This window comes from Lotus japonicus, chromosome 3, assembly GCF_012489685.1.
Source record: "Lotus japonicus ecotype B-129 chromosome 3, LjGifu_v1.2".
NCBI lineage: Eukaryota > Viridiplantae > Streptophyta > Magnoliopsida > Fabales > Fabaceae > Lotus > Lotus japonicus.
In genome coordinates this window covers 59676041-59703035 of record NC_080043.1, presented here as the reverse complement: position 1 = coordinate 59703035, position 26995 = coordinate 59676041, and the positions used below count along the sequence as shown (strand labels likewise).

General features: G+C 37.5%; 3 protein-coding genes across 4 annotated transcripts; all 3 read left to right on the top strand.

The window, feature by feature from the left end:
• Nucleotides 1-252: 252 nt before the first annotated feature.
• Nucleotides 253-6717, top strand: LOC130744555 (DNA topoisomerase 6 subunit B). The gene is made up of 19 exons (XM_057596731.1): nt 253-586; nt 693-745; nt 819-916; nt 1016-1121; nt 1359-1496; nt 1693-1744; nt 1855-1919; nt 2061-2167; nt 2237-2339; nt 2463-2548; nt 2636-2832; nt 3485-3600; nt 3716-3801; nt 4083-4155; nt 4954-5045; nt 5193-5331; nt 5412-5506; nt 5614-5785; nt 6431-6717. The coding sequence occupies exons 1-19, from the start codon at nt 490-492 to the stop codon at nt 6575-6577; spliced, it is 2022 nt and encodes a 673-aa protein (XP_057452714.1). The 5' UTR covers nt 253-489; the 3' UTR covers nt 6578-6717.
• Nucleotides 6718-13400: 6683 nt separating this feature from the next.
• On the top strand, nt 13401-18153 carry LOC130744551 (uncharacterized). Of its 2 annotated transcripts, XM_057596726.1 has the most exons (13): nt 13401-13594; nt 13678-13818; nt 13926-13974; nt 14537-14554; nt 15592-15707; nt 15775-15888; nt 16617-16667; nt 16927-17015; nt 17096-17156; nt 17285-17359; nt 17506-17616; nt 17775-17904; nt 17980-18153. In XM_057596726.1, the coding sequence occupies exons 1-12, from the start codon at nt 13469-13471 to the stop codon at nt 17901-17903; spliced, it is 1080 nt and encodes a 359-aa protein (XP_057452709.1). In that variant the 5' UTR covers nt 13401-13468; the 3' UTR covers nt 17904; nt 17980-18153. The 2 variants fall into 2 exon arrangements, with proteins under 2 accessions (XP_057452709.1, XP_057452708.1); XM_057596725.1 differs by having other exon boundaries at nt 17775-18153.
• Nucleotides 18154-21560: 3407 nt separating this feature from the next.
• Nucleotides 21561-23922, top strand: LOC130749618 (multiple C2 domain and transmembrane region protein 5-like). The gene has a single exon (XM_057602994.1). It carries the CDS (start codon nt 21568-21570, stop codon nt 23878-23880), a length of 2313 nt encoding a protein of 770 aa, XP_057458977.1. The 5' UTR covers nt 21561-21567; the 3' UTR covers nt 23881-23922.
• Nucleotides 23923-26995: the final 3073 nt, after the last annotated feature.

Here is a 26995-nt window from a genome sequence, read left to right as displayed (position 1 = left end):
CCAAAATTTAATTTATTTAATTTAAAAAGTTAAAATCGTAACTAAAATTTCAATTTGATCATCAAATGTTCTAATCATTTTCTACAATTTAATTTGTTTGGGTGCACGGAAACTGTGGAATAAGGATGCGTTGTGTTGGCGGGAAATAGCAATGAAATTTACTTCAGACATATTAGATGCAACCCATCATCGTGGATCTTAGCCGTCCAAATATCACGCTCCGGCGATTGATTATCAGCGAAAAACATCGGCCGTTGATCTGACGAATCCTCTTGGCAAATAACCACAGCAGCGTGATCCGCAATGCAGATGATAGCACTAGAGCGCACGCGAAAAGCAAAGCCTTATTCTGTTGTTCAATTCATCTCAGAAAACCTAGCTCTGGGTGCAGAAGAAGCTTGCTGAATCGAAGTTGAAACCTGCTTCTGAATCTGAACTCAGAAGAGAAGAGAAGAGAAGAGCTATTCAAGATTTCAAGGTGAAATTTCCATGGATGGAGGAGGGAGTAGCAGTGAAAGCCCAATCAAAGCCAAGAAATCCAAGTCCAAAACCCCTCGAAAACCAAAAGAAACTATTCTGAAGCAGAGTCTCTATCTCTCTCTCTCTCTCTCTCTCTCGCTCTCGTTGTACTCTCAATTTTCGTAACCTTCATCTTTCAACTAATTTGTTTTTTTTTTTGTTTTGATTTGCAGAATCACCTGCTGAGTTCTTCGCAGAGAACAAGAACATCGCAGGATTTGATAATGTAAGCATAATTCTGCTGTAATGTGTTTGATTTTGCACATTTCTCTGAAATTTGATGGATTTTATTACTTCAGGCTGGGAAATCTCTTTACACAACAGTTAGGGAGCTTGTGGAGAACTCACTTGACTCTGCGGAATCGATATCGGTGCTTCCCGTGGTCGAAGTAACTATGTAAGTGTGCAATTAAGATGATGAACGAGTAAATGAGCCTTTGCTGTGAAGTGAGTTGGATAAATGATTTATTTCATGTTTGCCAACTTGGATTTGCAGTGAGGAGATAAACAGAAGCAAATTTAATTCTATGATTGGTCTTGTTGATCGCGAACGTGTTGATGCGGCATTGTATGACGATTATGAAACTGAAAAGGCTCGTGAGGTGTGTTTAATTTTACTTTGTTATGTTGGTTGATGTACTGAGATTATACTAATCTGGATGAAACTCTATGATTGCACTTGAGTGGTGTGAATTGTTAATTTGGTTATAGAAACAAAAACTAGAAATTATGATCTTTGATTTGTGGATACAACTTCTTGTAGTGAATAGGCTATGTAACATTGAAGGTTATCTGTATAGGTTTCTATCTCTCTTACATCAATATTTCGTTCAATGTAGAAACGATTAGCAAAAGAGGCTCGTGCTCAAGAAATACAAGCAAAGAACGCTTCCCTTGGAAAGAAGGGAAAAGAGGCTTCAGCTACAAAGGGTATCAAGGGTCGAGGGGAGGCTTCGTTTTACAGAGTTACATGCAAGGTGCGTGTGGTTTTTGCCTTAGGCCTTCATTTATGGCACTGTATTGATGTGCCTTGTCTTGTGCTACCTCTCATCCGGTCAGCAAAAGTGTTTGATCTGGTTGTCCAATTTGAAAGATTTTTCCCTCTATATGTGGTTATCAGTTGCATTCCTGTAAATGTACTGTAGACAGTCTCATGCTAGTTTCTCATTTCAGGATAATGGAAAAGGAATGCCACATGATGACATCCCAGATATGTTTGGCCGAGGTCAGTCAGTCAGTTAACTGTGAATTAACATTTATTTAGATATTTCAGCAGTTATTGTTGTTGATAGGGACTAGTAACCTCACTTGCTGTAAGCTTATCTATTCATGCAGTTTTGTCTGGTACAAAATATGGCCTGAAGCAGACGCGGGGAAAGTTTGGCCTTGGCGCGAAAATGGTATTTGCAACATGCACTAGTTTAAATATTTCTTTCCCTCTTTGTTTTTGTTTAATAACTCTGGTGATTAACTTGTAACAGCTTCCGATCGAGATAAATACTGGTTTCAGTTGGTCTTATCTTTACTTTTCATGTATGCAGGCATTAATATGGTCTAAAATGAGTACTGGGCTTCCTATTGAGATCTCGTCATCAATGAGAAAACAAAATTATATTTCATTTTGCCGGCTGGATATTGACATTCATAAGTATGATGTTAATCATTATAATAAATTGATATTTAAACTCCTCCAAATAACAAATGCTTTGACTTTCAGGAATATTCCTCATGTACATCTACATGAAAAACGAGAGAACAACGAGCACTGGCATGGAGCTGAAATTCAAGTTGTTATAGAGGGGAACTGGACAACTTACCGTGTATGTAATGCTTATTGGGTGCAATTTTAATAATTTCACACAAGCTCCAGATATAATTGAGTGGCTCCATTATCCAAAATACACTGTTTTCATTGATATAAGCTCCTTTGTTGACATTTGCAGTCGAAAATACTGCACTACATGCGGCAAATGGCTGTCATCACCCCTTATGCACAGTTTGTGTTTAAATTTATGTCAGATGCCCCTGAGTATGTATATGTATATATCTATAGTCAGATTATCCCTCCAAGAACAACAATGCACAATCCTCTTACACTAGCTATTCTCTTTGGCAGCAAGAATGTCACTGTAAGCTTTGCTCGCAGAACAGATGTAATGCCACCCATTCCTCTAGAGACAAAGCATCATCCATCCTCTGTTGATTTGCTGCTAATTAAACGACTTATTGCTGAAACTTCGAAGCAAAACCTTGTGCAGTTTCTTCAGCATGAATTTGTGAATATCAGTAAACCCTATGCTGAAAGATTGATAGGTCAGGAAAATTATTATTTAATAAATTATTTGTTAGACCTTCTTTGTGCTTCTTATTGAGAACATATTCGTTCAGTTCTTTAAAAGAACTATTTCGCATGGTATTTATGAGCTCCAGTTAAGTGTTTGAATGCAATCACGCATCAAGTTGAACTAGTGAAGCTGGTATTTGATTAGGCACAAAGGTAGATAATGGTTATTGTGAGAGAGAAGAGGTATATTCAAACATGGGCTGATTAAAAGCCCCTCTCCTTATTTTTATATTGACTCTTCTCTTTACAAATGAGTGATAAATTAAGTTGCCTGGGAAGCTCGGTTATATGTCGATGTTATTGTTGCTGTGGCTCATTGATAGGACAAGAACTAGAAAGAGAGGGAAAAGGGAAGGAGAACATAGAGAATAGAGGAAACAGAGGATATATTATTCGACAACATATCAATTACAATGGTGGACTCTACTTATATAGGCACACTAACTAACTCCCTAAATGATGTGTAACACTCATAAAGGAATAGTTCGGATTGCCACCGAAATTACAGTAAATTAATTGGAAAGATTCATTTTTCCTGCGATTAGATGAGTGTTATATTTACATGGTTCAATGTGACACCAATCTGTTATCCACTGGAGTCTTTATCTTTTTCCCTTTTAGGAGAATTGGGTGCTGACTTCAACTCAAAAATGGCTGTGAAGTCTCTTACTTCGCAGCAAATAGTACGCATTCATCAGTTGTTTCGTCAAGCCAAGTTTGATGATCCTAGTGGTCATGTAAGTAGTCTGAGTCTTTATTATGAGTCCCTTCTCTATATATTTTTCCATTATTATTTTTTCATTGTATATTCCTGCTTTTGTCATTTCACATATTTTTAATACCTTTTTTCAGTGTCTTAGCCCTGCTGGAGAATACAATCTTCGACTAGGAATTATAAAAGAGCTACACCCAGACATGGTTGCTACCTACTCAGGCAGGTTGTAGTTCAATGTCATAGTTTTATTAGATCTTTCTCCTACCTCAAATGACTGCTTCTTGGAAATTCTACAAGTCTCAATTATCATCATAAATATATAGCTTACTTGTTATCTGATCTTCCTGACTTGTTTGTTAGAACTTACAAGTTCTAAAGGGTCTATGTATGGCTCTATTTTAGTGGCCCATTTGAGATTTTTTAATGTTGGTTATGTTATTGGCTTGTTGGTAATAGATAATTCATAATGCTTAAAAGTTAGTTTCCTATGTTATTACTGCACAGTGCTCAAGTTTTTGAAGGCCATCCATTCATTGTGGAAGCTGGAGTCAGTGTAGGCGGAAAAGATGTCAAGCAAGTTAAGTTTCGCTTCCCATGATATTTACATTAGATAATAATTTCATTCCGTGCGTGTTAAAATTATCAATTTATCTGAAAGAAATAGTTGGAGATGATTAATTACTATGATTGTGCCATTGTGGTGATAAGCACAGAGAAAAATGTAAAATGGAATGGGAAAATCTTTTGTTGTATACTATATCCAACGAATTGGTCTTGAAGAGATGTTTTTATGTTATATTTCCTCGTTTTTTATGCCTTAGCAAGCTATCTAAAGTTTGACTGTGATAGGAACTGAGAAGCAGAGTGTATTTCTAGGAAAAGCTCAGAGACTAGCTCTGAGGAATTAGGGAAATTACAGAATGCAAAAGAAAACAGTAAAGTAAATCAGAGAGTCAGAGAAGAATGTTCTCTGCCCTTGGCACAAGTCACCCAAATCACCCAATGATTGCCTAATCCCTATCCTCTCTCCCCCCCTTCTTCATATTCCTCACCCTGCCCTCTGGTTCCCGTATCTTTTCCCATCTCTCTCGTCCACGTGTCCAATTCACTAGGATCCCTCTAACAGAATTATTTCCACTCACTTCTCCCCCCTACCCATTTTAGTATTCTTCCTTCTATACACTTTCCAAGGAGGCCCTTGCGCAGGTCCATCAGATTGCCTCCGTGGTTGTAAATTAGGTGATGTAGGGTGATACCTCATCACGCTTTTGAAAACTGGGTGATGTTAAGAGCTAGTTATAAAGTGACGTTTCATGCTGTTCTTAAACATTGCTAATGGCTTTTAAGTAACATAATATTGAATACTTGTTTCCAGGGTCTGAATATATTTCGATTTGCCAATAGAATTCCATTACTTTTTGAGCAAGGTGCTGATGTTGTCACCAGAACTGCACTTAAGAGAATCAAGTAAGTGTGCACAGAAGCATGTGGTTTCCTCTTGACTTTCTGATTTTGGGGTGAGGTGACAGAGTAAGGTCAATAAATTGCTTTACAAATTGTCTGGCAATTACAACACAATAATAACTTATGAAATATTACTAAATACCTTTTCAGTTGGAGTAGTTACAAAATCAACCAGATACAAGATAAGATTGGTGTCTTTGTGAGCATTGTGAGCACCAAAATCCCGTTTAAAGGAACTGGAAAAGAATATATTGGAGATGACATAACCGAGATTGCTTCTGCTGTCAAGGTCCAGAGTTCTCAATACAATAACATTTAATTTTATCAATGTTAAGTAAGCTAACAGTATTATTTTTCTCCAATCTCCAGTCTGCTATTCAGCAGTGTTGCATCCAATTAAAATCAAAGATTCTGAAAAAGATGCAGGCCCGTGAGCAGCAGGAGAGGAAACGAAATCTAAACAGGTAGACCTAAGTTTTTGTTTGTCCCTCATGATTTCAGGAATCAACTAGATGATGCTGCACTTGCTTTTTTCTTGGTATGACAAATTATGATTCCTACTGATTGGCAGGTACATTCCTGACGCTTCTAGCGCAATATACAATATTTTGAATACGACTCCGTTACATGCATCAAAGAAGCTTCGTTCTGGTGGTGATGAGGAAGAATTAATGAGGAAAGTCTCAGAGAATTTGATTACTAAAGAAACGTTGATTGAAAAGCTGGCAAAATATGTTGAACAGGTATGCTCTTATATAGTTATATTTTTCCTTGGTGATCAAAATCTGTTCTTTTGGTCCAATGTTCAAACCAGGATAACTCAACCGGACTGACAAGTAAATTGCTCCTGAGAAACAGCTCTACTTGTTTGTCATGTGAACATATCACCTTAAATTGAAATCTAGAACATTTAGTTTTGTGGTAGCTAATGTAATATGCAATGGGTAGCTTGAAGGGCTTCAGAATTAGCCTAAAAACTTTCTACAAGAAGACTTTTTTATATGACCAACATAAACTTACCTCTTGTTCATGAAATTTTGTTACAATTGGGATTATGCTCTTAACTGCTCAGTCTGTGTTTGGATATTTTCAACATGAACAGACTTTTATTTCAATCCGTAAGTATAGTTTCATTCACTTTTTGTTTCGAAGTGTGCTAATGTTTGTTTGTACCGTGACAATGGGTATTCAAGCATAGACATAACTTTTCTTTAAGTTCATCTTTGAGAGAAACAATTTGAAATTGGGATAGTTCTTACTAAAACACCAAATGGAGGCCTTATTCAATGGCCTCTAGGATTGTGTCATGTCCTCACTAAGAAACGAAGCAAAAGAGACGTGCTTGAATTTTGAATTTGATGATGAAATTTTGTTATCTGTATATGCAGGTGGACTATGAAATGGCATTGGAGTATGCCACCCAAAGTGGAGTAAGCGAGCAACCCAGAGAAACAATATACATACAATCACTGGAAGCTGAAAATAAGATAGTTGACTTGCATGCTCCATTTTTTGTTTTCAGAGTCGTACAGTAGATTTAGGAAATTGATTTGAAATTAAAAAGAAACGAAAGTTAGGTTTATTTTCCAAATTAAATTTATATCACCTGTGATGAAGGAACGATTATTGTAACTATTCTTTTTATTTGTAAGAAATGCCAATAAGATTAATAAGATATTGCTGTGGGTTCTCAATTATTGCTTACCCGTACATCTACACTGCAGGAATTTGTAAGCACGGATGATGAAAACTTCAAAGATATGTTTATTTGCCATTGAAAACAAAAGCTGCGTTTATTTGATTAGTCGAGACACAGTTACAATTTCAATAGAAATATTGAAGGATATCTATGAGTTCGGTTGGTTTAGATTTCATGTGAAGTAAAATTCAAATCACATCCCCCCCCCCCCTGCTGGTGTCAAACTAATCACATTTAAATGGATTCTATGAGTTCGGTTGGCTTAGATTTCATGTGAAGTAAAATTCAAATCACATTCCCCCCCCTGCTGGTGTCAAACTAATCGCATTTAAATGGATTCGTTGGGTGTACACATACTAGATATTTGACGGGATCTCACCTCAAAACTTTATTTGTTTGCGATATGTAACTACCTCTATAAATAATGGTGACCGAAATAGACATTACCCAATTTTTTTAGTAAAAAGCAAAAAGAAAGCTATAATGCTTTTTAAGAAAGAAGGGGAAGAGGGAATCATTGCAATTTCACGTAGAAGTAACTAGAACAAAACCCTACATAACACTCTTTCTCTGCTCGACTGAAACACTGAAGCAATTTGAAGAAGAAGATGAAGAAGAAGCAGAAGATGAACGAGAATGAGAACCTTGACATCTATAGAAAGTACCCAAGCTTTTTGTAAAAAACAAAAAAGAAAACCATAACGCTTTTTAAGAAAAAAGGGGGAAAAGAGAGCCACTGCAATTTCATGTAGAAGTAACTAGAAAAAAACCCTACACAACACTCTTCCTCTGCTTGACTGAAACACTGAAGCAGCTTGAAGAAGAAGATGAAGAAGAAGCAGAAAATGAACGAGAACCTGAACATCTATAGAAAGTACCCAATTTTTTTGTAAAAAGCAAAATAGAAAACCATAACGCTTTTTAAGAAAGAAGGGGGAAGAGAGAACAACTTCAATTTCACGTAGAAGTAACTAGAACAAAATCCTACACAACACTCTTCCTCTGCTTGACTGAAACACTAAAGCAGCTTGAAGAAGAAGCAGAAAATAAACGAGAACTTGAACATCAATAGAAAGTACCAAAACTTTTTATAAAAACGCAAAAAAGAAAACCATAACACTTTTTAAGAAAGAAGGAGAAGAGGGAACCACTGCAATTTCACATAGAAGTAACTAGAACAAAACCCTTCGCAACACTCTTTCTATGCTCTACTGAAACACTGAAGCAACTTGAAGAAAAAGATGAAGAAAAAACATAAGATGCACGCGAACGAGAACGTGAACATCACTCTGCCATAAACGCTTAAGTTTTAATTTTTTTTGTACATTTAAATTTAAAAAGCTATTAAGGAAAAGTAATCTTGCTCACAAATCCTTAATTTTCCTTTCTAAAGAGCTTAAGTTATCTCACTTAGTAGGTTGTACTTATATTAACGAATAATAATTTTATTTTGCCTATGGAAAGGGGAGCCCCTAATATGCACAAGTATTTTTCTTGTGTATCTTTACACAAGCTGGTCCGACCAGGTTTTTTGTACTGGATCCGGTTCAAGCTATTTAAATTTAAATATATAATGCATTATATTAATATTTATTATTTTGGCCCTAGATTCTTGTCTTCTATACTGTGGCCCAAATTTATATTTTACTTATTGTGGTTTTCGGGTCTTCCAAAATGTGAAGTTTTAATTGACCCTTCGGTTAAAAATTAGTTGCAGATAATCAAGTTATTTAGTGATAGATAATGATTCATAATCAAGTAAGTTAGTGATTGATAATTTGAACTCAGTTAGTGATTGATAATCAAATTAGGTTTCTCTTCCGTTCATTATCAGACTTCCCTCATTTGCTTCATCTTCTTCTTCTCATAGACACGGTTGCATAGTGTCCGCGTTAACTGTAACACCCCGATTTTCAGGTGTCACTTTAGTAACTCAAAAATAAACTTTACGCGGAAAACAGGTATTTTTTTTTTCGTTTGATTCCTTAAAATTAAAGCGATAGAAAATAAAGACATAACCTAGTAACTAAACTAACCGATGTACAAACATATATACATGTACAGCCTCAGCTGCATGTCAACGTCACGCGCACTTGCAGTGACCCCAAAGTAGTGTACCCGTAGGCAAATATGTACAGAACCAGTAGTGTAAGTAAAAAGTTTTACGTACAGTCATCCAAGAGAAAGTCGGCCCCAAAATGGCCTAAACAAAAGACCCCTATAGTCCGACAGACTCTCTATGATTCCTTATCAAGAGAATCACACAAAAAGCCATGCATCGGGAACCTACCCTGTCCCAAAAGTAAGACGAATCAGAGCTCTACACAAAATATGACGCCTGCCTAACCTACCCTCCCAGTACCACTCATAGCTCCTCCTCCTCTCCCTCGTCGCTCGGCGAGTAGCTGTCCACATCGGTGTCGGAGTCAGAGTCGGAAGCCACCGTGATCATCTCCGTGTCTAAGTCCACGACCTCCCTCCTAACTGTCCTGCGCACAACCCTAGTCGAGCCCATCTCAACATCTACCTCATTAGTAAGAACATCCTCCTCCAACACCCGAATCAGGGGTTCCACACGGTAGCCGCGCGGTGGAATAAAAGGAAAACGGCGAGAGGCAGACGGGACAACAGACTCCCTCTTCGGCTCCACGAGCCTCGAGGACGACGCCACATCGGTAGGGTCAACAGCAGTAGTAGGAGGTGGCACAACAGGTGCATCAACATCAGCCTCGATCTCGGATGGGTCCTCGTCATCGGAAGAAGATGAAGTTGGAGGTGGTGCAGGTGGTCCTCGACCAGTACCTGGTCCACAGCGAACTGAAGGCGGCAAGTCAAAGCTCAGCTCCATGCGTCGTAGCACTCCCCTCGTCAAACGTCCACACTCGTCTGTCCGGTCCTCCATGACCCTTCCCCGGTACGTCGCTCGATGATCCACAGCATCGATCACCCAAGCGATGGGGGCATGACGGTCCACCAACTCAAACCTGATCCCCCCCGAGGGAGAGACCATCGAAAACCAGTCCGCCATCGACATCTGGCAGTAGGCCGACCGCCCAAACACAAACATGAAACCAAAGCCAAGGCGCTAGGGTCAACTCACGGAATAAAGTAATTATACACTCAACATGTGATTGAGGTATAGATATATATGTTGATATATATATATATATATATATATATATATATAAATAATCCTAGCATGTTATCGGCTATAACAATGCTTCGATAATTCAAATAGCATACAATTCCAGTCAGGGTGAATGTATGCGTGAAATGCAATTCAATATGATCCGGATAATTCAATTTGGGATGGGCACCACGAGTTTGCCCGACACAGGCCTAGTGTCGACAACTCTGCTCGGGTGTCGCTTACAAACCCATGCATAGTCGGATCAGCCCCAACCACCCTAGGTCGTGCCACTCTGCCCGCTATGCCTAAGATACACCCAGGTGTTCTTCGATGAAGGCATTCCTCAACCTTCGTGAAGCTTTCCCGTTCTTCACCGAGGCCCAATCTTTCGATCGTACAAACCTCGAATGATGCATGATGCAATAAGGTTAGCCAAACATCGAATCGTCCTCCCAACGCAAGTGTTTAGCTCAATTCTCAAATTCAAAACCCAAGAGTTTAATGCCGACCCTACGACATAACTCCAACAACAAGAGTACCCAAGTACTCGGTGACTTTCACTCATCACCGTGGCTCACCCCCCGTGATGTCCACCAATTCTCCAAAACCCACGACAAAGTCAACTTTTCCCCGTCTTTCGCAATCATTTTCCCATTGAGATTCCCTATGGTTTATTCGTTAATGAAAACGTTTCGAATTGAATTAGTCAAGTTATGAGTTTATTTCTCGAAGTCTAAGTTTCCTAAAGTCTCTAGTTTTCAAAATTCTATTTTCTTTTTAAGTTTTCCAAAAGCCCACCAAATGTAAATCCCGGGGAAAGTCTAAGTATACCAACAAATGGCTAAGTCTCAAACCCCTGTTTGTACTTGCCTAGGGTTGTTTCCCCAACCCGAAAGATCAAAAGTAACCAGTTCAATGATTCTCCGCTCCGCAGTCGCGTCAAAACGCACAATTCAATAACATCTCAATATCATAAGTCATGAAAAACATAATAACATTAATCCATCATCATAATCAATATCCAAATAAAACGTAAGTCGAATTTATCGACGCCTATCATGCAGTCTTAGCTAATAGGTAAGTTTCCCTAACCTCGAGTTGCTCCAGTTTCTTGGTCTAGGTTCTCTTCACACAAATGCTCTGAAAAACCCAAAGTTCCTTCAACTGAAACTCGGAGAAAACAAAGCAGAAATCCAAACAAAATCGATTAGCTCGATCAAGATACAGCTAATTAACGATAGACAAAGCATTAAAGCTTCAGAGTACAACAATCGAGCACGAAAGAACAAGTTTTCGCAAACGAAAAACTCCCCCCCCCCACACTAAAACATGCTCTCGGCCACAAGAGGAAAAATGCTCCAGCGCTTTTTCTTCGATCTAATTTAGTTACAAGGTAGTTTTAGGGTAAAACTAGGGTAAAGAAACTGTCGGAAAAATTTTAGAACAACCGGGTCAAAATACGGCTATTCAGGGGCGTTTTGGTCCAAAATAAAAGCTCAAAAACTCAAAGTTAAAACTTCGGAAAACAAATTTGATAGCGATGTTCCTAACGACATTTGTAGCAACTAATCCTAAAGGCACTAAGTCGGATTGCGACTTTTCGACATTAAAGTTTCAATAAGTGCGCAAAAAGGGTTTTTACACAGTTTTTCAGATCTCTGACAACTCGATCGAAATCGGCGAACAACGGCGAGTGTTCTAGGATGTTGGGAAAGTATAGAAGATATCCCAACAGAAAAATCAGGAAAAACGGACAGTTTTACGAAAAGCTCGAAACTTTGAGCACAGAAATAGCTAAAGAAACGCAGTAAAAAGAACGATCAGATGTAAGAATCAAGCTAGTTACCTCGATACCTTGAAGTAGGGACAAACAGCTCGAAGATCGGTCGAGTTTCGGCGAAATTCTCCTCTCCTCTTTTCTCTCCTCAACCCGCGGCCTCTTTGGAAGAAATGAGAGATATTTTTGATTTTTTTTTACTATTTATAGGAAAGTGAAATCGCGGGAAAATGAAAATTTCGCGATTTCGATTTTTGCAGCATGTTCATCGGTGAATTCTAAGCGAGATTCTGGCGACATAATTCCAGAACTCAAAACAAATCTCTAGAATTAGGGAAAAACGATCCAAAAGCGGTGTAAGTTAAATTGCCCCGAAAAACTACTTTTTGCTGTGAAGGTCAGACGACAAAACTTCGTTCTGAAGAAAGATTGGAAACGCCGAAAGAAATCTGGCTACGCAGATGGAAACTTCGTTAAAAGCTCCGAATAGAAAAAGTCCTCATTCAGTGATTGAATTTAGGGTTTTTGAAGCAAAGAAATTAGCGTCGTCGGACTTCCGAGAAGTGAATCCTATCGTGCGTACAGTCCAGGGTTCCGAAATGAAACACTGGTCGAAGGAAAAATAAAGAGAACTTCTTATTTTTCCAAGGATTTGAAATTTCGCTTAGACATTGTTTTAAGAGCGGAATTAGCCTATTCTGGACACTCTCGCCATAAGGCAGGTGTGCAGACGACTCGTACTAACTCCTAAAACGACTATGGTACTATCCTCAAGCAATTCCTGAACTTTCTTCTTCATTGAACTTTCCCAAACAGCAAACTCCTGTCACGCTTACACTGATCCTACGCGTGAGTCGGAAAAATAACTAGTTCTGTAAATCCAGGTCTTACATTAACAATGGAGCTTGTCTATGATCTGGGTTGAATAATCGTGCTTGTTCGATGAGCACAAGTCGACCTTCGCAACTTGAAAACTTGTTGTAGATCAAGGTACTATTCCAGAATGACTGCAGAAGAACCCATCTAAATAATAGCAAATACACTCTGTTCTCATGATCCTAAAGCCAGATCCAAAACACCCAGGACCTCATAACTCAAAACGCCAAAGGCAGATCCAAAACGCATAGGACCCGATAACTCAAAATGCCAAAAGCAGATCCCTAATTCATGGAAAAACGCGAACCCCTCACCAAACGCGAGATCCCTAAACGGTGACATTGAAAGGCACCAAAATATAAAAATACCCAGCAAAGCTTGTAAGATCCGCACTTGTTAGTGGATTCATAGACAAAAGTAGAAAAATGATAGAACCTGCCACTAGTATTGGCAATTTGCCACTAGTATTGGCAATTTGCCACTAGTATTGGCAGTATTTAGAAGTTTCCAATGACATTGAACAAAAAGGGTTTGACCCGAACAAATCAAGCAACAAGTGAAGGGAGAAGAAGGAGGAAGGTACAATAGGAGAAGAAGGAAACACATGGGTGGACGACGACATGGGACGAGATGGGAGAAGAAGGAAAGCTTCTGTCGGAGAAACCAATGGAGCACAAATTTCATACCCAACCTAATGAAGTAAATGTGTTTACTTTCATTTACCATGGGGAAAATTATGTGTTTACTTTCATTTACCATGGAGACTTAAGTGAATAATGAAAAATATACCTATTCATGATAATATGGGGCCAAAATAATAAATATTAATATAATGCATTATATATTTAAATTTAAATAGCTTGAACCGGGTCCAATAAAAAAAACCTTGTTGCTCTTTCTCCTTCTTCACTTTCTCTCTGTTCTCCGGTTAAGAGTGTAAGAAAATGGAAACGAAGCGTCCTGAGATTGCGATTCTGGGAGCAGGTACATTCGTGAAGAGCCAGTACCTTCCAAGACTCTCCGAGATCTCTCATCTCTTCATCCTCAAAGCCATTTGGAGCCGCACTCAGGTACCTCCTGCAACTTCTCTTTCTCAATTTCTCACGAGAAATCAATCTTCTTCTTCTCCTTCTTCTTCTTCTTCTTCTCGCAGGAATCAGCAAGATCTGCGGTGGAAATAGCTCATCGGAACTTCGCCGGAGTGGAGTGTAAGTGGGAAGATGACGGCCTCGACGACATCATCCACGACGGATCCATTACTGCAGTCGCTGTCGTTTTGGCTGGGCAAAATCAGGTCTCTCTCTCTCTCTCTCTCTCAGTTACTTGTTTTATCAACATTGTTACATTCACTCACAAGTCACAAGTTTATGCAATTTTTTTACAAACAATCAATTGTTGCAGGTTGAAATCTCACTGAGGATGCTAAAAGCTGGTAAACATGTCCTTCAAGGTGATCATTGTTAAATTTATATTGTGTTTCGGTAGTTGGTTTTGCAGATTTTTTTTAATGAAGTGTGTTTAGGCTCAGCTTATTTAAGCTTATCTGATAACATACGTGTTTGTATGAGCTTATGTTAATATCTTATGACATATCTATAAGCTGTTTTGAGCTTGTTTTCATAAATTGTTGTTAGAATATAATATAATCATTAATGTGAGCCTTACCCACCAGCTGAATCTTTTGGGATAATTGGTTTTATGACAGCTGCTGAGGAAATTAGCTTATGAATAAGAGCTTATGCTTGACAGTAACCTATTTTTAGCTTATTTCAGTAAATTTCTTAAATTAGTTTATGCGATAAGTGCTTATTGCCACACGCGCACTTAAATAAGTTGTTTATTCAAATGCACTCTTAGTTCAGTCAAGGAGGCACTTATCTTACATGTTGTCCTAGTAGACTGATATTTGCTCATAATTTATGTTTATTATCAATCATTTGTGCCATTGACTAAATTTTATGTTTGCTTGGATTTTTTGTATGTCTTGGGTGGCTGATTTTGTGGATGTGAAGAGAAACCTGCGGCATCTTGTAAGTGGTATTTTGTTATTGCTTTTAGATGGCCCTTGCTCTAGATCCTATTTACTATTGTTATTAGTACTATTGCTTTTGTTATTTTTTTTTTTTATTTCTTTTCTTTGTAGTGTGTGATATGTAAATCAATTTAGATCTATGGACTAAGTCATAAGACCATTGTCTTGCTTTCACATGACTCTAGGGAAACTATAGACCCTAGTTCCTTCGTAACATGATCACATATTCATAGTGCCTACTTAATTTAGGATGTCTCTCCTCCTTATCTTCTAATATTCTTGTAAGGTACTAATGGAGAGTTTGGAGGACAGATGTGTTTTAAAAATTCTGGAGTGAAGTAATATCAAACTGAAACTATGGTGCATTTAGGGTATAGGCACTCTTGAGGACCTCCAGACTTCTTATGCTAATTGTACCAATTATCTATGGAAACTCACTTGATTGAATTCAAAATGCATCTCAAGAAAGATACCACTCGTTTACTTAGGTGTTATTAGTAATCACTAAGAATGCAAGGAATTGTCTCTTCTACTATGTTTAAGTCTTGCAGCAGTTTGGCTGGGGCTGCATAAAAAAAAGTAAGATAAGAAAGAAAAAGTAGAGATGAACAAGAAAGAAAGAGAGTAATATAGCTGCTTACTTGATATGATAGCCTGATAGCCATACCTGCTTGTAACAATCATGAGTCAAATACAACTTGCGCACAAGCTGGAACATAAAATTTCACTAGGGAATGTTGTTGATCATCTCATCCCATTTGTATAACGAAAGTCTGATTGAGCCCAGTGATACTTTAGATAATTAATGACTTGGAAAAACACTGCTCCCTCTATCCGATTGATAACTTCCACGTTAGGTGATCCAAATACTTTCTCTCCCTCTCTAATGGATGGGAATTTCCAGTTACCCTGTCATGTTGGTTTTATTTAATTTTGTTGATCATATTATTGTCATGTTTTGTATAAACAGTATTTTGATTTGCTTCCCTCAAATTTTGAACTCTTAGCATTATATATATCAATCTGATACTGCAGGTATAAGTGAGCTGGAAACTGCATTATCTAACTACAAATCTATTTGTGCTGATGCTCCTCGTCAATTAGTTTGGTCTGTGGCTGAAAATTATCGATTTGAGCCTGCCTTAGTAGAGGTAGTTGTTTCTATTTGAGAACTCAACCTTTCTATCTGGCTTTTCAGTCACATAACTTTTTTGGCAGTGCAAGAAACTTATTGCTGACATTGGGAAGATGATGAGTGTCCAAGTTATTATCGAAGGGTCAATGAACAGTTCAAACCCCTACTTTTCAAGCTCATGGAGGCGCAATTTCACTGTAGGTGCTTTGTAATTAAGTTGCACATTCTGCATCTGTTTAAATTCAGGAGAGGTTTTTTGAACTTTTGCTTTGGATCACTTAGTTAACAACTATTTTGGGCTAAAACAGAAAGAAGAACTCTGTTTTCTTACAAGCAAAATGATTTTATTGAAACTAAAATAAGGCTTGAGTAGAAGGCATACTCAACAGTTAACACACGTACAGGGAAAACAATGTAGAGTACCTGAATAAGTCCAAAAGACTAACAACGCTAGCCCGTTGCATCAGAAAACCACCAGAGGTTTTAAATTTCCTTTTAAAAGAAAGCAGATATGTAGCGTAGAAAACTAGATAATTGCGGAGTTATGAAAGGTTTTAAAAGAACTCTAGTATGTAGTATGTAATATAATAATTGCAGAATATATATCTTAAAATCACAAACTTTAGGAGAGTGATGAATTAGGTTGGTTTTTTATATCTCAACTATGAATCTCCATAGGGCACGACATGGTTCATGGAACACCAAGAAGTAAGAAATTCTAACCTATACTTGTTAAGATTCATTTCAGCTTACTTTATGTCCTTTCATGAGGCTATACTAGCTTGACTATTTACTATTATAAATTCTGCAAAATTCTAATAACTTCTCATGTTTTTAGCATATAATTTTGTTCCTGATGTATCTTTCTGAACTTCTTTTTTGTTCCTTATGTGAAAATATGATATTTTGTTTTACTTTCTGGCAGGGAGGCTTCATTCTTGATATGGGTGTGCATTTCATTGCAGGCTTAAGAATGGTAATCTTTAATATTTTTTCTGAATAATTCACGGGCTATTTTGTTTATTAACTGACGACCTTCTGGTTTTAGTAATGCAATTTATGATATAGATAGGCTCCTCTGGTTATTGATCTAATCAATTTGCTTTGGCATCGGAATCTTGAATTATGAACCACTCTACCCAAATTTAATGTTTTTTTCCAAAATAAACTTGAGTATTGAAAAGCAATTGCCTGTCCGATAATGATGGTCTTGTTCTTGTTCTCTCTTTTGGCAGCTTGTTGGGTGTGAGATAGTTTCGGTTTCAGCTATGACATCTCATGTTGATTTGACCTTACCACCGCCCGATAACATATCATCGGTCTTGTAAGTCTCTATTTCATGGAGTTAACTTCTCAACACTCAGACTGGAAATGTTAAATTAATTTTGGAATGTTTTGACTTAGTCATTTGGAGAATGGATGTTCAGGAGTATTTGTAATGGTTGTCTCCTCCAGATCACCCAAGGCATGTGGTAAATGATCATTCATCTTACAAAAACACACACATGTATGATGTAACACATGCGTTGACATGCTCGTTATTCATGCATTTATTTTTGTAAGTCTTTACTCATGTCATCTCACACATTATAGATCTTGTGGCGAGTTGTTGGCTTGAATGGAACACTACAAATTGAGCGTGGATTTCAAGGACAACATGGTTACCTGGTAATACTCTTGTATCAGTTACAATTTTTCATAACTGAAATCTTCAGGAGGATCTAAACTTTTCCTTTAATATCCATTCAAGTTGCAATTATTTTAACCAAAGCACTGTCAGTTATCTTCATTATTTTCTTACCTTGATGCTATAGGTTTCATCGTATGGTGCTGATGGACAATGCAAAAGCTCCTTTTTCCCATTCAGTGGTGTAACTGAAGAATTAAAAGCTTTTCTTAATGATGTATCTGAAAGCAACCCTGAGGTAATTTAGCTTCTTACAAAAAGCTTCCACCTTCTCATATTTGAGTTGCATTACAAATTCCTGTAATTTATCTTTGTCCATCAATCATAATGTACCCATATAATAATAATAATAACAAATTAGTGCAGGGAGCTGTCTAATTTACTTCCTTTTTGCAGAAGGGCAATAACTTTGTGGCTGAGCAACGCCTCTCTTTTGTGGAGGGTGCGAGAGATGTTGCTGTTTTAGAGGCAATGCTTGAATCTGGAGCAAGGCAGGGTGAGCTAGTTCATGTGAAAAATTTCTGAGGTAATCATGGAACTTTTTCCATTGGCCAAATAATTCAATATCTGTGCAATATTTACTTTGTATTGGTCCATGTAGGCATGAGTATGGCAATAATAGATGAATAAGCTGTTGTTTAAAGAATTACTCGGAGCAATGTGATTGGATGAAGTTCTAAGTATTTGTATGCATTTATTGATTCCTCTTGTTTGTAATGTAAATTCTACTTTTGACTCATCATGTTTATGCACACATGGGAAGGGATTCACTTTCTCTGGTTGTAAGTCTTAGTATGGGTTTAGTTGCACCTAACGTGGAAGGCAAATATTTACTGCCTTGAATACCACCACCTATATCACCAAAAATCAATCCAATTATTTTGTTGAGATTATTTTATGAATTTCTCATTTTATTCTTTAATCTATAGACTACTAAATAGTGAACATTTCTTCTTCCTTTGTAACAAAAAAAAAGTTAATATTAATTATCAAAAAAAAAGTTAATATTTATTGTACTTGTGCATTTTTTTAAGGCATATCCAAATTTTTCGTTCATAAAAAAGAATCAACGGTTACTTGTATCCAGAACTGGGTTGCCAAAGATTGGAGAGTAATTTGCATGCATGCTCCTCGTAAAGCTAATCAAGTTGCGGATTGTCTAGCGGGGTTATCACATGATATGTCATTTGGTCTTCATGTCTTTATTCTTTTGGTCAAGGGTCTTCTTTCCCAGGTTGATTCGTTTGTAGTTGTTCTTTTTGGGCCTTTGGCCCTCAGGTTATAAAAAAAATATTTGATTTTTGAAATAAAGAGGAATATTATTTTTTGAAGAATTTAGTTTGGTTTGAGGGTCCAATTCTAGCTAACTCTATTATATCCTTAGTTTTATTTTTGAAATTTATTATATCCTTAGTTACAATGGGAGAAACTGAAAAATGGTTTGGAGTTCGGATTTTTTATGAAATATTTTGTTAAATGGATTTTTTATAAATGATTCCATTTGTGATAGAGACAATTTGACTTTAGTGAAAAGAATTTTAGAAAAAAATGAACCCATGTTGCACATGGTACCGGATAGTACTATGTATGTGTATCCATAGTCCATACTAATAACATCATATTGCATATTAACATCACATGTGGTTGCATGGGTTTTGAAGAAATTTGCATTTCACAGAATTTAAAATAACAATGCTATGAGTAATTACTTTCTTACAGCCGTAACACACTACAAATCAACTTGCATCAAGGAATCTTTGTACAAATTTTTAGAAATATAATTATTTTTTGTATGGAGATGAAGAGACACTGCAATGGAGGCAACCGTGATGGAGTACGATAGCAAAGTACTGAAACACTTCACTTGTTTTAAGTAAAGTATTGCAAGTTTCACAATTTGGAATTTACAAACCTTGCAAAAACCATGGCAGAAGGTAGCAGGAGGAACTTAGAAAGGTCAAGTCGACCTGGATGACGGAGTGAAAATATTTTCCTTTTTTGAAAATAAAGATTTTAGCTCGATCGACTTTTTTTTTCAATAGGCATTTGACTCAATGTAGGCTAGCTTGCAGTGAGTTGGTGAATTTGTAAGCTGAAAATATCATAGTTTAATTGATTTATAATTGTGTACATTTTAGTATTATGATATAGTTTAATTATTAATTTAATATAGTTTATTTATTATTGTTGTTGTATCAACTTTTTTTTTTTCAAATGAATGAAATTCTATTTTAAAATACAATAATAATCTTTTTTAATCTAAAATCATTTACCCAATGTGTGCCGATCGCAGCGGTAAAAAGTGATTGTTTGAACCCCTAAGTTGAGAGTTCGATTTCACCACACCCAAGTCAGAATTGTGAGAAAATATTTTCCACGAGACGTAATGTTGTTCAAGCCCTAGAGATTCATAATCTTGTGAGGCTAATTCTCATAGGGAGATACTCTATTCCATGCACAAAATTCAAATAAAATAACTTTAATATAAAAATAATAAAAATAATAATTTTCTAATATAAATTTATTAGAAATTACTCAATTTAAGATTTTAAACTCTAATTATAAACTAGAGTTTGTCAAAAAAAAAAAAAAAACTAGAGTTTTGTGTACAAAACAAATGTAGTGTTGAATTTATCTTGGTGATTTAAACAACCCTTATAAAATAAAAAAGTTTAATGAACCTATCGAACTATATATTCTTCTTCTCCTGAGTCCTTACCATCACCCCCGATGCTAGAATTAATCTCTCATCAGTCAAAAACAATGATATTCAATCCCTTCGGCACATGATTGTTACAGCCAACGATGTCAGTTACTTGTGTAAATTGCTCTATTATTCTTTTCAGGTTTCCCCTTTTAGTTACTTGATCACACTTCTGTAGTTCTATTATTATTGCAATTGTTGAAGAAAAAAAGAAAACACGCTAACATGTACCATTTCACTAACAGTTAAACTTAAATTGGACCACACTTAGTTCATAGAGTAACTATTAGAGTTTTTTTGGCATCAAAATTGATTATGATTAAAAACAAACTAGTGGAAACGTACTAAAAAAGGGCTTAAAAGATTGCAAGCACAATATCAATATCACTGCTTAAGAAATCATGCAAATTGTTTATTCATCTCAATTGTATGTCATTTTACCAAAACAGTTGACCATACCTTAAACAGCAACATAACAGAGAGAAATTATAGCCTACAGGGGTAGGACAGAGACTACTACGTTACCAATTACAAAAGACTAATAGAAAGAGTTATTCACTGCATCAAAACTGCAATTGTGGCCGCAATTTTGCGACACAGCAGTAACCGCGATCGCAATTGCAATTTAAAACCGTAAAAGAAAGAGACTGAAATATTTAGCATTATTTTCGTATAAATTTACCATAAGCTTTTTTTTATTAATAATTTATCATAAGCTTTAACTATGGCACATAAATCACCTAGCATTATTTAAAACAAAGCTATATACATAATACCGTGAAGCACAAAATCATAAAACAAACTTTGGGTCAAGACAGTGAGCTACATAAGCTTGATGCTGATATAACGTGTCTCTTTCATGTGTGAGCATTACAGAGAATCAAGTGTTCCACAGATAACACACTTTTTCTGCTTCCGGATAATTTCATAGGTTCACCACGTAGTTCCTTGCTCTCTTTTTTTGTCTTCAAAGCATTTTGATCTCACCGAGATACCCTCACTAAGAAGCGAAGCAGTAACGCTTGAGGTTAGTGCTTAATCATTTCTGTTGTGTGTGCATGATCATCATGAACATCAAAGAACACCAAGTTTTGCTGATGCATTCTGAAGTATTTGTTTTAATGGCTATGTTATAGTTGAAGAATCACGAGTGTCATACACAAAACATGCTCCATGAACTCTCCATCTTTTTTCTCTTTTCTTATACCCCATTATTATCTTTGACATTTAAAAGTATCAACAAAAAAGGTTAGCCAAAATCTGCAAATCGTTTCAAAGTTTTGATTTTTCCTTGTGTCATTTGTTTATTTGGATCATAAATTAGTAACCCTTTTTTTATTAAATCGAATGGTTATCTCATGCACTTCCTTCACTCTTCCTTACTCTCTTCATTTGAAGTACTTAGTTTCCTTACAAAAGTTCAAATTATTGCAGGTTAATTGGTGAGTCTTCTCGCTCTATTGTTCTGTGATCTAGGGGTGGAAAATGCAGAAACTACAACAACCTTTAGATTTTTCTCTCAAGGAAACCTTCCCCAAAATTGGGACAAGGGCAGGGGAAATCACAAGGGACAAGCTTTCTTGCACCTATGACCTTGTTGAGCACATGCAATACCTCTATGTTCATGTGGTCAAAGCCAAGAATTTATCTGTGTATGATGATGTTTGTACTATTGATCCCTATGTTGAAGTCAAGCTTGGAAACTACAAGGGCTCTACCAAGTGGTTTCAGAATGAGTCCAATCCTCAATGGAATCAAATTTTTGCTTTCTCCAAAGATAGTATTCAAGCTTCAGTTCTGGAGCTTGCTGTCAAAGATCATGATGCTGTTGTTGATTATGATGACATGGTAGGGAAAGTAGTGTTGGACCTGAATGAAATACCAAAACACGATAGCCCCTTGGCTCCACAGTGGTACATGATGAAAAATCAGAGAGGTCACAGAGTCAATGGAGAAATAATGCTGGCAATTTGGATGGGAACTCAAGCAGATGAAGCTTTTCCTCAAGCATGGCATTCTGATGCAGCCATGGTTGGACTTGGTCCTAAAGCTGCTGCAAACATAAGATCAAAGGTCTACCTCTCACCTTCCCTTTGGTATCTCAGGGTCAATGTGATTGAGGCTCAAGATTTGGTACCAAAGAACATAACCAGGTACCCAGAACTTTTTGTGAAGGTTGACCTGGGAAACCAGTCTTTAAAAACCAGAATATCTCAAAGAAAAACCATGAATCCTTTTTGGAATGAGGATTTGATGTTTGTTTCTTCTGAGCCATTTGAGGAGCCTTTGTATCTGACTGTACAAGATTGGGTTGGACCAGAAAGTGAGGGTGAGATTGTGGGACGGTGTGTGATTCCTTTGCAGAATGTGCAAAAGAGGTTGGATGACAAGCCTGTGAGCACAAGGTGGTTTAATCTTGAAAAGCATGAGGCTTTTGAAGGGGAAATTACTACTAGATTCTCAAGTAAGATACATTTGAGGGTTTGCTTTGAAGGTGGCTACCATGTGCTTGATGAATCAGCTCATTGCAGCAGTGATCATAGACCAGCTGCAAAACAGCTGTGGAGTCCAAAGATTGGGATTCTTGAAGTGGGGATTATCAGTGCACAGAAGCTAATGCCAATGAAGAGAAGAAATGGTCAAGGAACCACAGATGCATATTGTGTAGCTAAATATGGGAACAAGTGGATCCACACAAGGACAATTGTGGATAGTCTTTCTCCAAAGTGGAATGAGCAATACACATGGGATGTTTACGATCCATGCACTGTTATCACAATAGGGGTCTTTGATAATGCTCATTTACAAGGTGGATCAAGAGATTCAATAATAGGGAAGGTGAGAATTAGGCTGTCTACACTTGAAGCTGGCAAGGTGTACACACACTCTTATCCTCTCTTAGTGCTACAATATTCAGGTTTGAAGAAAATGGGAGAAGTGCAATTAGCTGTGAGGTTCACAAGTTTATCTGTGGTGAACATGCTGTCAATGTATTCACAACCATTGTTGCCAAAAATGCACCACATTCATCCTCTATCTGAAATTCAGAAACATTGGTTGAGGTATCAGGCTATGCAGATTGTGTCAATGAGGTTGAGCCGGGCTGAGCCGCCACTGAGGGAAGAGGTGGTAAAATACATGCTGGATGTGGATTCACACATGTGGGGCATGAGAAGGACCAAAGCTAATTACTTCAGAATAGTTGAAGTTCTTGGTGGGTTGACAACCATTGGAAGGTGGCTTGATAATATCTGCAATTGGAAAAGCCCTCTCAAAACCATTCTTATCCACATCGTTTTCATTATACTGGTTCTTCATCCAGGGTTCATTCCTCCCACAATTTGCATGTACCTTGTTTGGATTGGAGTTAGGAACTACAGGTGGAGGCCAAGACACCCTCCTCATATGAACACTCCACTATCTCTTGCTGGTGTCACTCTTGATGAATTAGAAGAAGAGTTTGATACATTCCCAACTTCAAGATCACCACAAGTTGTTAAGAGGAGGTATGATCGTTTAAGAAGCGTTTCAGGGAGGGTCCAGATTTTTCTTGGTGACTTGGCCACTCAAGGAGAAAGGTTCCACAATTTGCTAAGTTGGAGAGACCCTAGAGCTACCACTCTATTTGTCACATTCTGTTCCATTGCTGCTTTTGTTCTGTATGTCACTCCATTCCAAGCTGTGTCCCTTCTTAGTGGATTCTATGTGCTAAGGCATCCCCGATTCCGCCAGAAACTTCCCTCATTGCCATTAAACTTCTTCAAGAGGTTGCCTGCAAGAGTAGATGACATAATGTGATGTGGGATGATCTTTTCTTCAGTCATCATCTTCAATCAGATATTCAAGTCAGGGAAGTAACAAGTGTGCGCGCAACTTGCTTCTTTATCATAGTTAAGTTATCCTTATGTAGTAGAAATTTCCATGTAATTTCAATTATGGTTATTTAAAGTCAATTATCACCAGTAGCTAGATTATCCTTTGAACCTTCAATATGCAAATCTAGTCATTATATTATTTTGTGATTTCTAGCATATATAGTTTATGACTTTATGTTACTACTCGACTGGTTTCATCTTAACGGAGTCACGTTTGTTCTTTTAATGAAGTATGAGTTCGTTAGTACAAGTTTTTCAATTTTCAAATGTAAATTTAAAAGGATAATACGATAAAATATATTTTAGACACGACCCTCACGACAACGTATTGATCATTCCTAAGAGCGTCATGTTCTATAACACTGCTCAATTTAAGAGCAAAACATGTTCGGTGAAAATAAAATTGAAATGATATTTATTCAATTTTAAAATAGTTTCAGTTTATTTTCTAAAACCACAAACATAGGTTTGTAAATATGGTTTTTAATTTCAATAACATGCAACATTACCATCACCACTACCCTCCTTCTATGCAACCGCCTCCACCACCCTACACTTCCACCCCACTGTCTCCACCATTATTGTCATCGTTGTCACTACCGCCGCCACAACCACCCTCCACTACCACCACTACAATCACCACCACCACCATCAATGGCTCATGTAGAAGGAGTGTCGTCAAAGTTTGTCAAACACGACAATAGAGAAGATTTGGAAGACACAATATAGGAAACGGTTGGGAGAAGAAGACATATTTTTCAAATTTTTATTTTATTATTTTAAAGTAATTGATTTCTAACGTACATAAAAATAGATCTTTTTTATTGGCCAAATTTCCATTTCGCGGATTGATCCGTTCACTTTCCTATCTCCAGCCTATATGTTTCTTAGCACGGGAGAAAAGTCATCGCGCGGCGCGATGCCAGCACGAGAGAAAAATCATCACCCCGACACGATGCCAGCACGGGAGAAATGTAGTGACTTGTCATGACACATAAGGTGCTGATGTGGGATTTGCATTATTATTCTTTCTTTTTTTCAAAATAAGTGTAATTATTCTTCTATCATTTTAACTATCGAAAAATCATTCAAATAAATTTTTTATTTCCTTATTATGTTTCTAAATTTAACATTACTTAAATTATATTAGAGATTAATATTAATACACCATCAGTGCTTTACATTGACAACTAATAAAATATCACATTTTATGCATCCCTGGAATGGAAGATTACTCAAGACTTTTCTCCCTAGCATCGCGCCGCGCGAGGACTTTTCTTCTGTGTTGGCATCGCGTCGCGTGATGACTTTTTTCCCGCACAGCAAGGCCCCACGATGGGTCATTCCGCATTTGCTCAGGAACACCACGCGCCAATTTCACTAAATGATTTATTCCACGCTGGCCTAGCCTTGCGACATTTTATTTCGCCCGATGACTTGTTCCTGCTGGCCTTGCGCGTAATGAATTAAAACCAAAAGGTACATAGTTCTTATGCATTTCAGTTAACAAAATAGTTGTCTTTGCAGTATGAAGACACCAAATTTTTCAGCAACCAAAGAGCACAAGTCCAAGAAGTCAAAGACCTTGAAAAAACCAAGGACCGACTTAAAGCAGCACGAGCACATTTCTAAAGGCTTTTGTGCATAGTCCCTAGCGACAAGCCTTGGAAGGATGTGTACCGTCATGGATTCAGATTCATCCCCCTTGGTCCCTAAGACTAGTCAAATAAATCAGTTATTATTCCTCTTGATTCTTTCTCTCATTCATGTAACTTAGTCAACTTAGAACACCATCCAGGTTCAATGTGTATATCACTAGTGTTGTGAGTTCTCCAACTATATAATGGGGAGCTTATAATGTACAATCCATGTTCACTTGACTACATGAATCATAGTTCATTGGTTAGACCCTAGGGTGTTATTCAGGAACATTCGCTTCCCCTCACAAATATGCTGCCTAAAGTGCAGTTTGCAGTACTGGAGCAATACCGTTTGAATCCCCAGCCACCTATAACATCTCATCCACACACCGCACACATGCACACAAGTTAATAACAAATGATTGGTACTTTCGTATACCTTCTGGCACATGGCACAACATCTCTCTTAACCCACTGGGATGATATTCTGCTTCCTCAAATTCTCACAAGATGGGATTCTATCAAGATAAAACACTTCCACGTGAAAGATAACACATTTGATGGGATTGGAATCTTTCATAAAATATGAGAAATATCTCCGTCTGCAGAGTGATCTAGAATACATTTCGCATTATATGCAGAATGCACTGTGAACATTCCATCGTCCCCCGGAAGCCACTTCCAAGTATCCTTTTCACCAATCTTCAGTTGGACAGATTGAATTTTATGTAACAGTAATGCACACAACTATTGTTCCCACACAAAAAACACCCTCCTCGATCCAACTGAACTCATGTTTACTTCTTCTCTTTCCTTTGGTAGCAACCATCACCACCTTCTTCTCCCATGAGAGCCACTAACAAGTCCACCATCACCATGCCACCATCTTCCTTCCACGTGAAATCAACACCTTGTGTATCCATGCAAGAACCGCCACCAAGAAACAAGCATGGCAGCCACCACCATCACCATGCAAGCTTCTTCTCTCTCAACAAAGCTTCACCACCACCCATGGAGGTGAAGAACGACGACCCAGCACCACCGCTAAAAGCCACCACGACCACTCATGAACAAAAACATAGCAAGAACGAAGTGAAAACGACGTCGCCAACTTCTTTCTTCATTTCCGACGCCTTCGGGCCTCTGTTTAGAACGATCTCAACACCGTTAGAACCCTTTTGACATCCACAACAAAACATAGGAGTCGGATCACCGTTCTTCGCCGCCGCCACATTCAGTGGTGTTTTCCGGTCAACTTCGGCAACCAATGGGAAAACTGACTATACCATGATGATCCTTGTTGCGAGGGGGAAAACGCCCTAAATCAATTTCAGTTTTGGACAACCTTCCTAGCGAGCGTCGCTGTCCTATGATTGGACTTTCTGAAAAAACATTGAG

Excerpts from the sequence above, each read along its gene's own strand:
- LOC130744555 (XM_057596731.1), top strand. The coding sequence starts at position 490 with ATGGATGGAGGAGGGAGTAGCAGTGAAAGCCCAATCAAAGCCAAGAAA. Across the intron at positions 2,549-2,635 it reads TTTATGTCAGATGCCCCTGA|CAAGAATGTCACTGTAAGCT; the intron begins GTATGTATATGT and ends TCTCTTTGGCAG. Across the intron at positions 5,786-6,430 it reads TGGCAAAATATGTTGAACAG|GTGGACTATGAAATGGCATT; the intron begins GTATGCTCTTAT and ends CTGTATATGCAG.
- LOC130744551 (XM_057596726.1), top strand. The coding sequence starts at position 13,469 with ATGGAAACGAAGCGTCCTGAGATTGCGATTCTGGGAGCAGGTACATTC. Across the intron at positions 15,889-16,616 it reads CATGGAGGCGCAATTTCACT|GGAGGCTTCATTCTTGATAT; the intron begins GTAGGTGCTTTG and ends ACTTTCTGGCAG. Across the intron at positions 17,617-17,774 it reads TATCTGAAAGCAACCCTGAG|AAGGGCAATAACTTTGTGGC; the intron begins GTAATTTAGCTT and ends TCCTTTTTGCAG.
- LOC130749618 (XM_057602994.1), top strand. The coding sequence starts at position 21,568 with ATGCAGAAACTACAACAACCTTTAGATTTTTCTCTCAAGGAAACCTTC.